Source organism: Struthio camelus, chromosome 1 (assembly GCF_040807025.1).
Source record: "Struthio camelus isolate bStrCam1 chromosome 1, bStrCam1.hap1, whole genome shotgun sequence".
NCBI lineage: Eukaryota > Metazoa > Chordata > Aves > Struthioniformes > Struthionidae > Struthio > Struthio camelus.
In genome coordinates this window covers 28,047,736-28,058,284 of record NC_090942.1, presented here as the reverse complement: position 1 = coordinate 28,058,284, position 10,549 = coordinate 28,047,736, and the positions used below count along the sequence as shown (strand labels likewise).

General features: G+C 57.3%; 1 protein-coding gene across 1 annotated transcript; it reads right to left on the bottom strand.

Moving 5' to 3' along the window:
• Positions 1 to 3,572: 3,572 nt before the first annotated feature.
• Positions 3,573 to 7,192, bottom strand: LOC138065758 (ankyrin repeat domain-containing protein 26-like). The gene is made up of 3 exons (XM_068931177.1): positions 7,057 to 7,192; positions 5,852 to 6,133; positions 3,573 to 5,300 (listed from the first exon to the last, which is right to left on the bottom strand). Exons 1-3 carry the CDS (start codon positions 7,171 to 7,173, stop codon positions 5,172 to 5,174), a joined length of 528 nt encoding a protein of 175 aa, XP_068787278.1. The 5' UTR covers positions 7,174 to 7,192; the 3' UTR covers positions 3,573 to 5,171.
• Between the last annotated feature and the right edge of the window lie 3,357 nt (positions 7,193 to 10,549).

The window sequence follows — 10,549 nt, the reverse complement described above, 5'->3', positions numbered from 1 at the left end:
CCGCTCTGCAACTGCTGCCCTCCGCCCCGGCACCTCCTCCCTGCCTCCAACACCACTACGCACGCAGCCCAGCAAGCAAGAGCAAGGCTTGCGCACCTCCAGCCTACGGCAAGGCAACCTCCACCTGCTGCCAGGACCACTCACGCCACAGCAGCAGGCCGCAGGCCCAGCACGTGCCTTTTATAACACCAGAACATCCCCTCGCTGCTGGCCTTGCCGGGAAGTCGCGCCCTCTGGCCTCTTCCCGGCCTTACTGCTGCAGCAAGCACCAGCACGCGCTCGCTCCCAAGGGCCCTCCACAACACCTACCAAACCCGACAGCAGAAACCTTCCCCCTCGACCCTGTCACGCTCCCAGCAACAAAGTCCCGCTCCGGCCTGGCCACACACGCAACCGGCCTCCGAGCCCCGAGCCCCGAGCCCCGAGCCCACCCCGCGCGCGCAAGGCCGACTGCCCTCCCGCACTCCCTCGCCAGCCCAAGCAAACGGCCCTGCCTTCCCGGCACAAAGGCGCTCCTGCCAGCTGCACGCCAGCTCCAACCCACCAGCCGCCGCCCCCGCCGGCACCGACGCAGCAGCCCGGCCCTCGCCGCCGCCCCCCCCACCCCCCGCGCCGCCCCGGCCCCCCCGCCGCCCCTCACCGCTTCGCCTTGTCCCGCCCGTCGAGGCCGACTCTCGGCAGCCACCGCCGCCGCCGCACCCGCGCCAGGTCGCCGCTGGCGGCCGCGCGGTGCAGCTTGCCCAGCTCCTTCTCCCGGAGCTCGTAGGCAGCGCCGACGCAGCGCAGGGGCGCGCTGCCGCCGCACGCCCACCGCGACCGCGACCGCGACCGCGACGGCGACGGCGAAGGCGGCTGCCCCTGGCCCTGGCCGAAGAGCCCCAAGAGCCTCTTCATGCTGCGGCGGGCACGCGGGCGGCGGACAGCCCCGAGCAGGGGCCGCGGCCCGGGCCAGCTGCTGCGGGGCTGAGTCCCGGCGAGCTCGGAGCCCCCGGGCCGGGGGCAGAGGCGCCGGCCGAGGACAGCGACGCAGCGACGCTGGCAGCGAGGCACACGGCCGCAACAGCACCGAGGACCACCGGCTCCGGAGGCGGTGGCGGGCGCGCCGCGCATGCGCAACAGCCGCGGCGAGGGCGCGGGGGGGGCGTCACAGGGCAGCGGGGTGACGCGCCGAGGGGCGGGGCTGTGCAGCGAGGGGGCGGGGCTGCGGCCGGGGCGGGCCCGGGGCGGGGCGGGGGGGGGCGCTGCCGCCTCCTTCGCGGCGCTGCCGGGCCGGGCCGGGGGGCGGCGGCGGCGGCGGGTGGCTGCGGGTGGCTGCGGCCGGCCGAAGGACGTCTTTGTTGGGGGTCCCTCCCCGGCGGCCCCCAGCTCCAGCTCTTACTCTGCTGTGCCGTCATTTCCCTGAAGAATTCATGCTGCTGCTGCTCCAGGTGCGGGACACTGTGCTCCTCGCAAACCTGCGCTCCCACTGTTTCCCTAAGGGCGCGGGCGTCGCGAGCGCTTGGCCGAGCTCGCAGGGCTGAAGTAGCTCGTTGCGCCTGAAGAGACGGCGACTGCTTAGGTTGAGCCCCGCAGCTGGCTGCTCTGGCTGCTGCCCGGCCAGGCCGCGAGCGTGCCGGTCCTTCTGGGCTCCCAGCTCTGCGCCTGCGCCGTAGGAAGCCCAAGTGCCGGAGGGAGCCAAATTGGCCGCGAGTCGCGACTCTCACCGAGGTGAGCGACTCTCACCGAAAGCGGATCGCTCCAGCTGTTAGCAGAGACCACAGCGAGAGGCTGGAGGGCGATTGCTCCCTTTGGCAGAAAGTTATTATCAAAACGATTAAAATGTGGTTACGATTTCTTTCTCTAACCATTGCTGACTCCTTGCTGCCCACCTGCACCCCCAGGCCTTCCTCTGCCCAGCTGCTTTCCTGGCAGTAGCCCCCAGCCTGCCCCAGGGCACAGGGGCTATTTGTCCCCAGGTGCAGCCCTTGACAGTTCCCCTTGTCGAACTTGACTAGATGCCCGGTCGCCCGCTTCTCCTGCTTGTCACAGAATCACCGGACGTTTGAGGTTGGAAGGCACCTCTGGAGATCGTCTCGTCCAGCCCCCCCTACTCAAGCAGGATCACCTCAAGTAGTCGGCCCAGGATCCTAGCCAGACGGCTTGGGAACATCTCCGAGGACGGAGACTCCCCAAGCTCTCTGGGCAACCTCTTCCAGGGCTCAGTCACTCCTCACAGCAAAGAACTTTTTCCTCCTGTTCAGACAGGACGGCCTGTGTTTCAGTTTGTGCCCCTTGCTCCTCGTCCTACCGCTAGGCACCGCTGAGAAGAGTCTGCCTCCGACTTCTTTACACCCTCCCTTCGCATCCTGCCTACACCCTGATCCGCGGTCTTCTCTTCTGCAGGCTGAACAATCCCAGCTCTCTCAGCCTTTCCTCGTATGAGAGCTACTCCAGTCCCTTAATCATCTTAGTAGCCCTTCGCTGGACTCGCTCCAGTAGCTCCATCCCTCTCCTCTAGTGCAGGGGCCAGAACAGACGGGACTTTGCTCTACCCGCCTGGTAAGCGCTACCAGCTCCTGTCATGCCAGATGCCAGCGCTGAATTTCAGTGCTGCTGCTCCGGCGGCCAAGAACTTTCACCTCTCCCTGACACCCAGCAGGACAGAAGCAGGCAGGGAACCACTGGAAAACAGTTCCTCTCAGAGTTTGGCAACAGGACAACCCAAAGCGAAGGCACTTCAGAGGCGTTCCGCACCTGCTTTTGCTTTGCAGAGAGAAGAGCAAGTGCCCAGCACTGGACAGCGGTTCCGCTTTGCCAGTCACGCTGCAGGGCAGAGAACTTCCATAACCCCTTTCCCCTTTGCAGACTGCAAGCGGATCCAACAGCCTTCCAGACCGGCGGGCTTTGCGACCTTTCCTGGCTACCAGAAGCTCTCGCCCTCCCTTCTGCCCAGACCACAGGAAGCATCGTTCTCAAAGGCAGCAAGAGGCCAGTGCCCCGCTACGAGCGAGACGTGAGGCAACCGGGCACCTTGTCAAGTTCAACAAGGGGAACCGCCAAGGGCTGCACCTGGGGACGATCGAGGCCCCTGTCTTCACACACTCGTGCTTCCAGCCCCCGCTGAGGAAAAACACACAGTCTGCATGCTGGCCCTTGGCCTGGCTGCCAGGACAGGCTGAAGGAGCAGCTGGGAAGCCAGCTGAAGGGAGCAGAGCAGAGCAGAGCTGAGCTCTCCCTTGGACAAACGGCCTCTCTGCCCTCAGGCCTGGAGCTGTCTGCATAAGTGACTTTTGGTCAGACCAGCGCGAGGCAGAAGGGCTAAGCGCCTGCCCAGGAAGAAAGCCTGGCTAGGCCTTCAAAAACATGACTTCCATCATCCGTGCTGGCTAGCGCTGAACAACTCGCAAAACGCAGGGACAAAACGCAGCCCTTGCCCGCAAATGCCGCAGCAGGCCAGACTTCCACCAGCATCCACCATTTGGCAGCAATGCAACACGTACTACTCCATAAGAGACACGAGCAGAGGGGACAGTCATATGCGCAGGGCAGGCAAAGTCAGGAAGGGGAACAGAATAAAACGGAGAGACCTACTAGATTACAACATTTATTAAATACCAAGTTGGAACACAATACTTGCAGTTAAAGACCGCACGTTATTATTATTGGCTACACCGCACTGTTGCACTCGTACAAAAACAGTGGCAAGGGTTGCTTTTCCTCACAGCCTGGTAACGCGAGTCCCTCTGTCAGGAGGTAGTAGTCTCAGGATAACCACTCTTAGCTCTCTGGAACGGGGCTGTCAAAACATCGCGGCACTCTTGCGTTGCCCTGGAAAGCGGCTCCTGGTCTACGTTTTCTGAAGATCCTTCAGTAGATGCCCAGGGAGAAGCTCCAGCCGATCCAACGTTCAGCTCAGCCATTGCTGGGGAAGGGGCGGGGCGAGAGCGGGAGGGGAGAAAATGCCCTATGTTAGTGTTGCAGTAGGAAAAGGTCCCCAAAGCAAACAAACCTTATTACTCCCAGGAGACAGGCAACTCCAGTCACAATGCAAACGGATTCAATGCCACGGATTTGTGTCCGTCCTAGCAAACGGAAAGAGCTCTAGCGCAACGGCTGGCCACTCGCTAGGAGAGTAAAGGCTACTGGGACAGAAGGAATTGCTCTCAGGGGCTACCTGCTTTGCAACAGGCCCAGTCACCGCCAAGCCACAACTCTGGAGAAACAATTATCCTGAAGAGGTGGAATTGCTCAGGGCTCGGGGGCAGGGGCTGAACGTGCGCATAGGCCGCTTTTCCTCTCTGTGATCTAAAGGCAACTGCATACGACTCTGTACGACTATTATTTGCATAAGCAGCAAGTTGCCTCGCAGAGCTCTAGGTTGGAAAGCTAGTAGAAAACAACTGTGCTTAGCACAGGAGCTTGGCAGCTTTCCAGTAGTTGTGTTCAAAATGGAGGAACCGTCCTCTTCCTTGGTAACACCGCTAACAGATCCTGACAGATTACCTTGCTCAAGTTCTTCAGCGATATTTTTGACCATTCCCGCCGCACCTGCAAGTACAGACAAGATACCCTTAAGGCCTCAGTAGCTACATTCTTGTAGCATTAGCTTCTCAAGCCAACTGCAACATGGGAATAAACACTGGAAACATCACCCCCACTACAGAGAAAGTCTTTGTCCACCAAGGCCCAGCGTTCCCATTACTCTATGGCATTAACCGTCTCACAAAGCAATCCCCAACTCGAGAGCTTCTCCACACCCCCACTCTGTGCAAAGGCGGGAACGGATCACGGCATTTTGTGAAGAATCACGTGCTCCCTTGCCCCACTCTCGGCATGCGCTTCCCAAACCTCAGGGCACGCTGCTCACCACGCTGTGAGGAACATGCCGTCACACGGACTGCTAATTCTGGGGCGCGCCCGGACCAGAGCTTTTGCCGAGGTTGCAGCGCTCTGAGGGTCAGCAGGCGTGTCTAGACTCCTAGATTGGGCGCGGTGGAGCTAGGAACGGATGCTCATTTTCAGCTTGAGAATAACAGGTATTCCCAATGCCTTACCTCAGCCATATGAGCTTCCACTCTCTCCGTCACAGAGGAAGCGCTGCCCACCGGGTTCGTTGCCAGAGAGTGGCTTCTGCAGGGCTCATAGCATTGCGCAGCAGCAGCAGCTTCCGCAAGCCTCTCGTTAGCGCTCTCTCACTGCAGGCGTTTTGTGAGAGCCAATTCATATTCTAAATGCCTAACTCTCTGCTGCAGTCGGCCTACCGCGGAAGCTGCAGAAGCGGCTCTTAGTTGTTCCGCTCGGTCCTGGGCGGCTGCCTGTGTCTGAAGCAGATAATGCAGTTTCAACCCCCAGGAAAGAAAAAGAGATCATTCCCCCCAGGCCCTTTCACACACCCACTTTGAAGAGCACAACCTCACCCAGGGAGCCAACTGGGCCTCCTCACTGCCCTCTACAATCAAGGGCAAAACCCAAAAGCACCCCATTACATCATCCTTTTCGTTCAGAAAGAAACCGGCTCTCTCAGCGCAACTTTTTGCTTTGCTTTGTTTTGTTTTGAATCAGAGCTAGTTCTGATTCAAGCCACCTCTGTCTCTCTAAGACACTAGTCCACTTGCAATTCTCGTCTTTCTTGGCGCTGTTACAGATTCGCCAGTGACCGAGGTGCGTAAAGAAGATTATTCACCACATCTCAGAATGCCTGAGGACAAGCATCCAACAAGCTCGCACCCTTCAGCAACCTCCTGAAGCTATAACGAGCCCATGACCCCACAGCACTGACCGGCACAAGCATAACATACCGAGAAATGACAACAGTAAAGAATGAATGACAAGCCACAAACGGACTGCGCGTACTAGCGGTAAGGGAGCTCACCTGCAGAAAGAGATTGACTTCCTGTAGTTTTTGCCTTAGCTCTTGCCCAGCCTTTTGCTCAATCTCCCTTTTATCCTCTTCTCTGTGCCTCTGATCCCTCATCTTGGCCTCTAAGCGACACCTCAGCGCAACCACCTCTTCTTCCAGCTGCCGCTTGCTCTTCCGCAGTTTGTCACGGCTCCCATGCAGCCAAGCCAACTCTTCTCGCGCACCTTCGTTTGCTTTCTCTAGCTGCCTCGACTTCCTCCGCTCTGCCTCCAGGGAGCAGCACAGCTCACGGACCTGCACACAGGGAAAGGACTCACTCACCTAAGCAGACCCAGAGGTCTAAGCGTACGCAGTTCTGTGACAATCCACCGAGCGTGTCCCTTTGTGCCGGGAGGCCTCCGCAGAACGACCGAACCAGTTGAGAGGCATTTTGCCCTGGTAAGGTAATTCGGCGGGCTCCCGACACTAAACAGGGTCGGCTGGTAGTGTAGGTGTCCCTACTCCTTAGGAATGAGTTTACTATTGTAACAGGTAAGTAACCGAGTGTAATGAACTAATGAACGGGAACGATAACAACTGTAATCATATTGACAACAATATACAATAATCACAAGGTATTCACTTGTTTACAGTGGTATACCTGAAGCTTCAGGAAAGAGGAAACAGAAATGATTATCTCTTTCTACATACACGCACACACACGCGCACACACACACACACACACACACAGGTTTGAGTTTAGAAGACAATCAACAAAGAAGTGCCAGGGTTTCAGTAGGCCCCAAAGGTCAACTAAAACTCTGCCGCCGTCGTCGTCGTCGTCGTCGTCGTCTTCTCTCCGCAGAAACGCACCTTTTCCACACCTCTCACACCTATGCTTCCGATGTCCTTGCCTTTCATACTGTGGTTAGGCTTATAATGGTCCTACTTACCGGTCTTCCAGAGCACAAATTCATCTGTCAGACCTCAAAGATGCTGCCAGGGCCTCAAGCTTTCAAGCTGGGCTCTCGCCCAGAAAGGCCCAGGCTCACAAGTGCCCTGCTATCGCAACGCCTCTTCACTTCCCAAAGGATTACACAGGCTTTTTCAGGGACCATAAGAGACAGCCGTTCTTTTCAAACACGGCCACCACATAATTAACACCACAACCCAACAGCCAGGAAAAGAATCTTACAGCTTTCCAAAACAAGCACCACAACAAGCCAGCCAAAGCTCACCTTTGTTCGTAATTTAGCAACTTCTCTGCCCCTTCCCGAACACGGGTCCTCCCTTTCGCCCGGGAAATTCATCTGGGACTCTCGCGCCCGCCTCTCATACGCCCTCACTTTCTTCATAGCTTTCTCCAGAAGCCTCTTCGACCTGCACAGCACATTAGCAAGTAAAGTAGGAAGCCCAAGCACAGTCCGCCTTTACGCATGCACTTCCCTAAGCACCACGCATACGGTGCGGGGCTTACTTCATTTGTACCATGGCGGACAGGCCAGGACTTCCAGAACAAGACACCAAGCCAAAACACCACACCAACCCACCCACCCACATCATTCCCCTCCCACACATCACTTGCCCAGTCAACATTTCATCTGCTCCCATGAAGCTTCTCCCTCTGCCTGACAACAGGCACAAGACACAAGCGACTTCTTCCTGCCCTCCCGCCCTCCCTCTCTTCCCAGGACAACTGCCCTCCTGCCTGCACTTCCACCTACCTAAAACCGCACGCTCCCCTACAGAAGCCACTTGCAAGACCTAACGCAAGCCTTGAGCTCGCTCACCAACAGATACGTACTCGGAGTCTCAGGGGCAAGGTACATAACGCCTGACTCCCCGCTCATTCGACAGCTCTTACAAGTACTCAACGGCTGTACCTATTGCATTCTTTCTGCAGTGCAACGTTTTTCTTCATTTCTTCCTCCAGGCGGGCTTCTGCGGGTTGTTTCCACTCTGCCAGCTCCTTCCCTGGCTTTCTTCCGCTCTCACGCTTTCCGGACAGGAAGAAGAAATGGCACACACGACTCACTCACGGCACCTAGAAGCACTAGGTGCGCACAGCCTTCCTCACAAAGGTGCGGCAGGACATCTCTCTCTGCTAGCTGAGGGCCGGCCCCACAACTCCAGGGGACAGAATCCCACGCAAACTGCAGCACTTCAATATTTCCACCACCCAGGCTAAGACCGAGGGACAGAAACTGGTGCCTGCCACCCCTCTCTCCCCCCATACCACCCTCCCCCCGACCCCCACTAAAGCAAAGACCACCCGCTACTAGCGAGGGGCTCACGGGGGCAAAGGTGCCACGCACACTGGAGAACACCTTCCTCAGGCCCTCTGCTAATAGCCGACGGTACTTAGGTATCCCCATCCGGGCAGAGCACAGCTTAATTTAAAGCTCCAGGGGGATCTTCAGCGACCAGCGGCGAATGGAATTCCTGGCACAGCCTGAGGAGGCCGCTTAAGACTTGGCAACGACGTGCTTGGCACCAAGGACGTTCCACAAGTTCACTTGCAGAACGCCTTTAAGGCAGCAACAGCTGAAGTGCTGCTGCCACACGGCTTAAGCACCACAACCGGTACAAAGCAGCAACCATTCACACCGGCGCACAAGTGCCGTAAGTGCCCTTACCTCAAACACTGTTAAGTAAGACTCAGCAGAGTAGCACACAAAACCAGAAAGCCTGCGAGCGGACCAACAGCAGCCGATCGCCTGCAGCCTGCAGGGAATGATTTCCCCGAGGCTCCCCAGGAAAATCTCTTCCGAAAACGCCCCCGCATACATACACACACAACTGCGCACAGTAGCTCATGAAACAGGAAGGCTATGACTAGCTTACAGAGGCAGAGGCGTGCAGCTCTTTCTGAAGAGCTTCGAGTCTAGCTGCCTGCTGCTGTCCTGTGTCTTCCAGCCGGGCGTTTTCCAGTTCAAGTCTTGAAAAGAAACACAGGCCTCGTCATGGAAATCCACAGGAGCACCAACACTGGCACAACAGCGCCAAATCACACAGTCCAAAGCAAAAGCCTCTCCCAAAATCGTGTACTGACTTGCTGAGATGCAACAAGGCCATCCTGCTGCTATTACACCAGCCCACAAAGCAAAGCCTTGCTTCACTGTGCCACTTCCTTACCGTCCCACTCGTTCCTCCAGGTCTTTTAGGCTAACGCCTCCCAAAGAGGCTTCCAGAAGGTCTTGCAGTTGCCGGGAAGAAGCTGTCGCTTCCCTCTGTTTCTCTGCCAGGGCCGTCTTCAAATCCTGAACACAACGCTCAGCCTGAACATGCTGCTCTTCCAACGCCTGCAACTGTAAAACCACGCTAGTCAGGACCCACGCTAGTCAGCTTCGCTTTCAGACAGACGACTCCACTGCTTCGACTCTCCAAAACCACGTTGCTCCTTCCGCTTTCATACCGGCCTCTCCCATCCCCATCTCAATTTCCTACCAGCTGCCCAAACGCAGCTGCAACACCAATCCTACTCCTTCCCGTGACTCGGGACCCTCCTAGCATCCAGCTGCTCGCTCCCCCACGGGAAGCATTACTGCAAAGGCTCTCCCTTCTCCTGCTGGCACTTCCCAACTCCAGGATAACGACCACAATCACAAAGACTTCTAGTCCAACGCTGCCCACGCTGCTATACCTTATTCTTACACAAATGGTGGAAAGCCGGTCCCTACACTCCTTCCTTCAACTCCGTACTTGCGTTGGTGGCAGCGGTGGGCGTAGTGAACGGAAAGCAAGTCAGTAGCTCTGAACGTAGCTCTCTCCAAAAACAACTTGGAAGTGAATTAGCATTTCGGGATCCTAATGCTTACTAACTACAGGTTCATCCCCAGGGCCCTGCAGGAACTATAGCACTTTGCGGCACATTTGCATCATGCAGCCACAAGATGGCCAAGATGTTTTCTACAGAAAAAGCTCAGCACTAGGGCCAACCCACGGCCTTCTCCGGGCAGCTAGGTTAGGAGGTCAAGTTCCTCCTACAGTCAGGGAACAGGACAAGTCACAGCACCTGCCTGACATGCTGCTTCCCGTATACAGTGCAAAAACCCCACCTAGCAACCAGCGCTGCGTGTGCGAGCGCAAACCATGAAGAAGGATCGCACCCTTTCAAGTGCTGCCCCCCCCCAGAACACAGACTGTCACCTTCGCAGGCATTTGACCAGCTACAAAGAAGGAACCAAAGCTCTACACACACAGCCAAATATAGAGAAAGAGTACAACAGCCTCAACAGGAAAACACGCAGCACTCTCAGGGCACCCGGAGCTCACCCACTGTCACCTTCAGGTCCACCTCAAAGCTCAGGCGGGTTCGGAGAGACAACAAGCTGCTTGAGCAGCCTCCTCGTGGGTAGGTGTGACCCCCAACACACTGCTTGGCCCCTCACGCTTGAAAGGGCAGCTCCCTGACGCGCTTGGTCTGTTTGCCACCATGGGGCAGCGGCGGGAAGAAGGGAAGGCAACAGAAGGGACACCACTGCACTACTACCCTACAGCCTCAACAAGGGCTTTTCCCCATCGTTTACAGGGGAAAACCACCTCCTCACAGTCATGCAGGCCGCTACAGGCTTTGCCTACCTTGGCTTTCACCCTGGCCAGTTCCTCTTGCAACCGCAACTTGTCTCCCTGCAGCTCACCGCAGGAAACCTTTGGAACTTCAAGTGAACCTTCTGGAAGCAACTGCTTTCCAGGAGCTTCAGCAACCTCCGCCGGCAGCTCTGCGGCCAT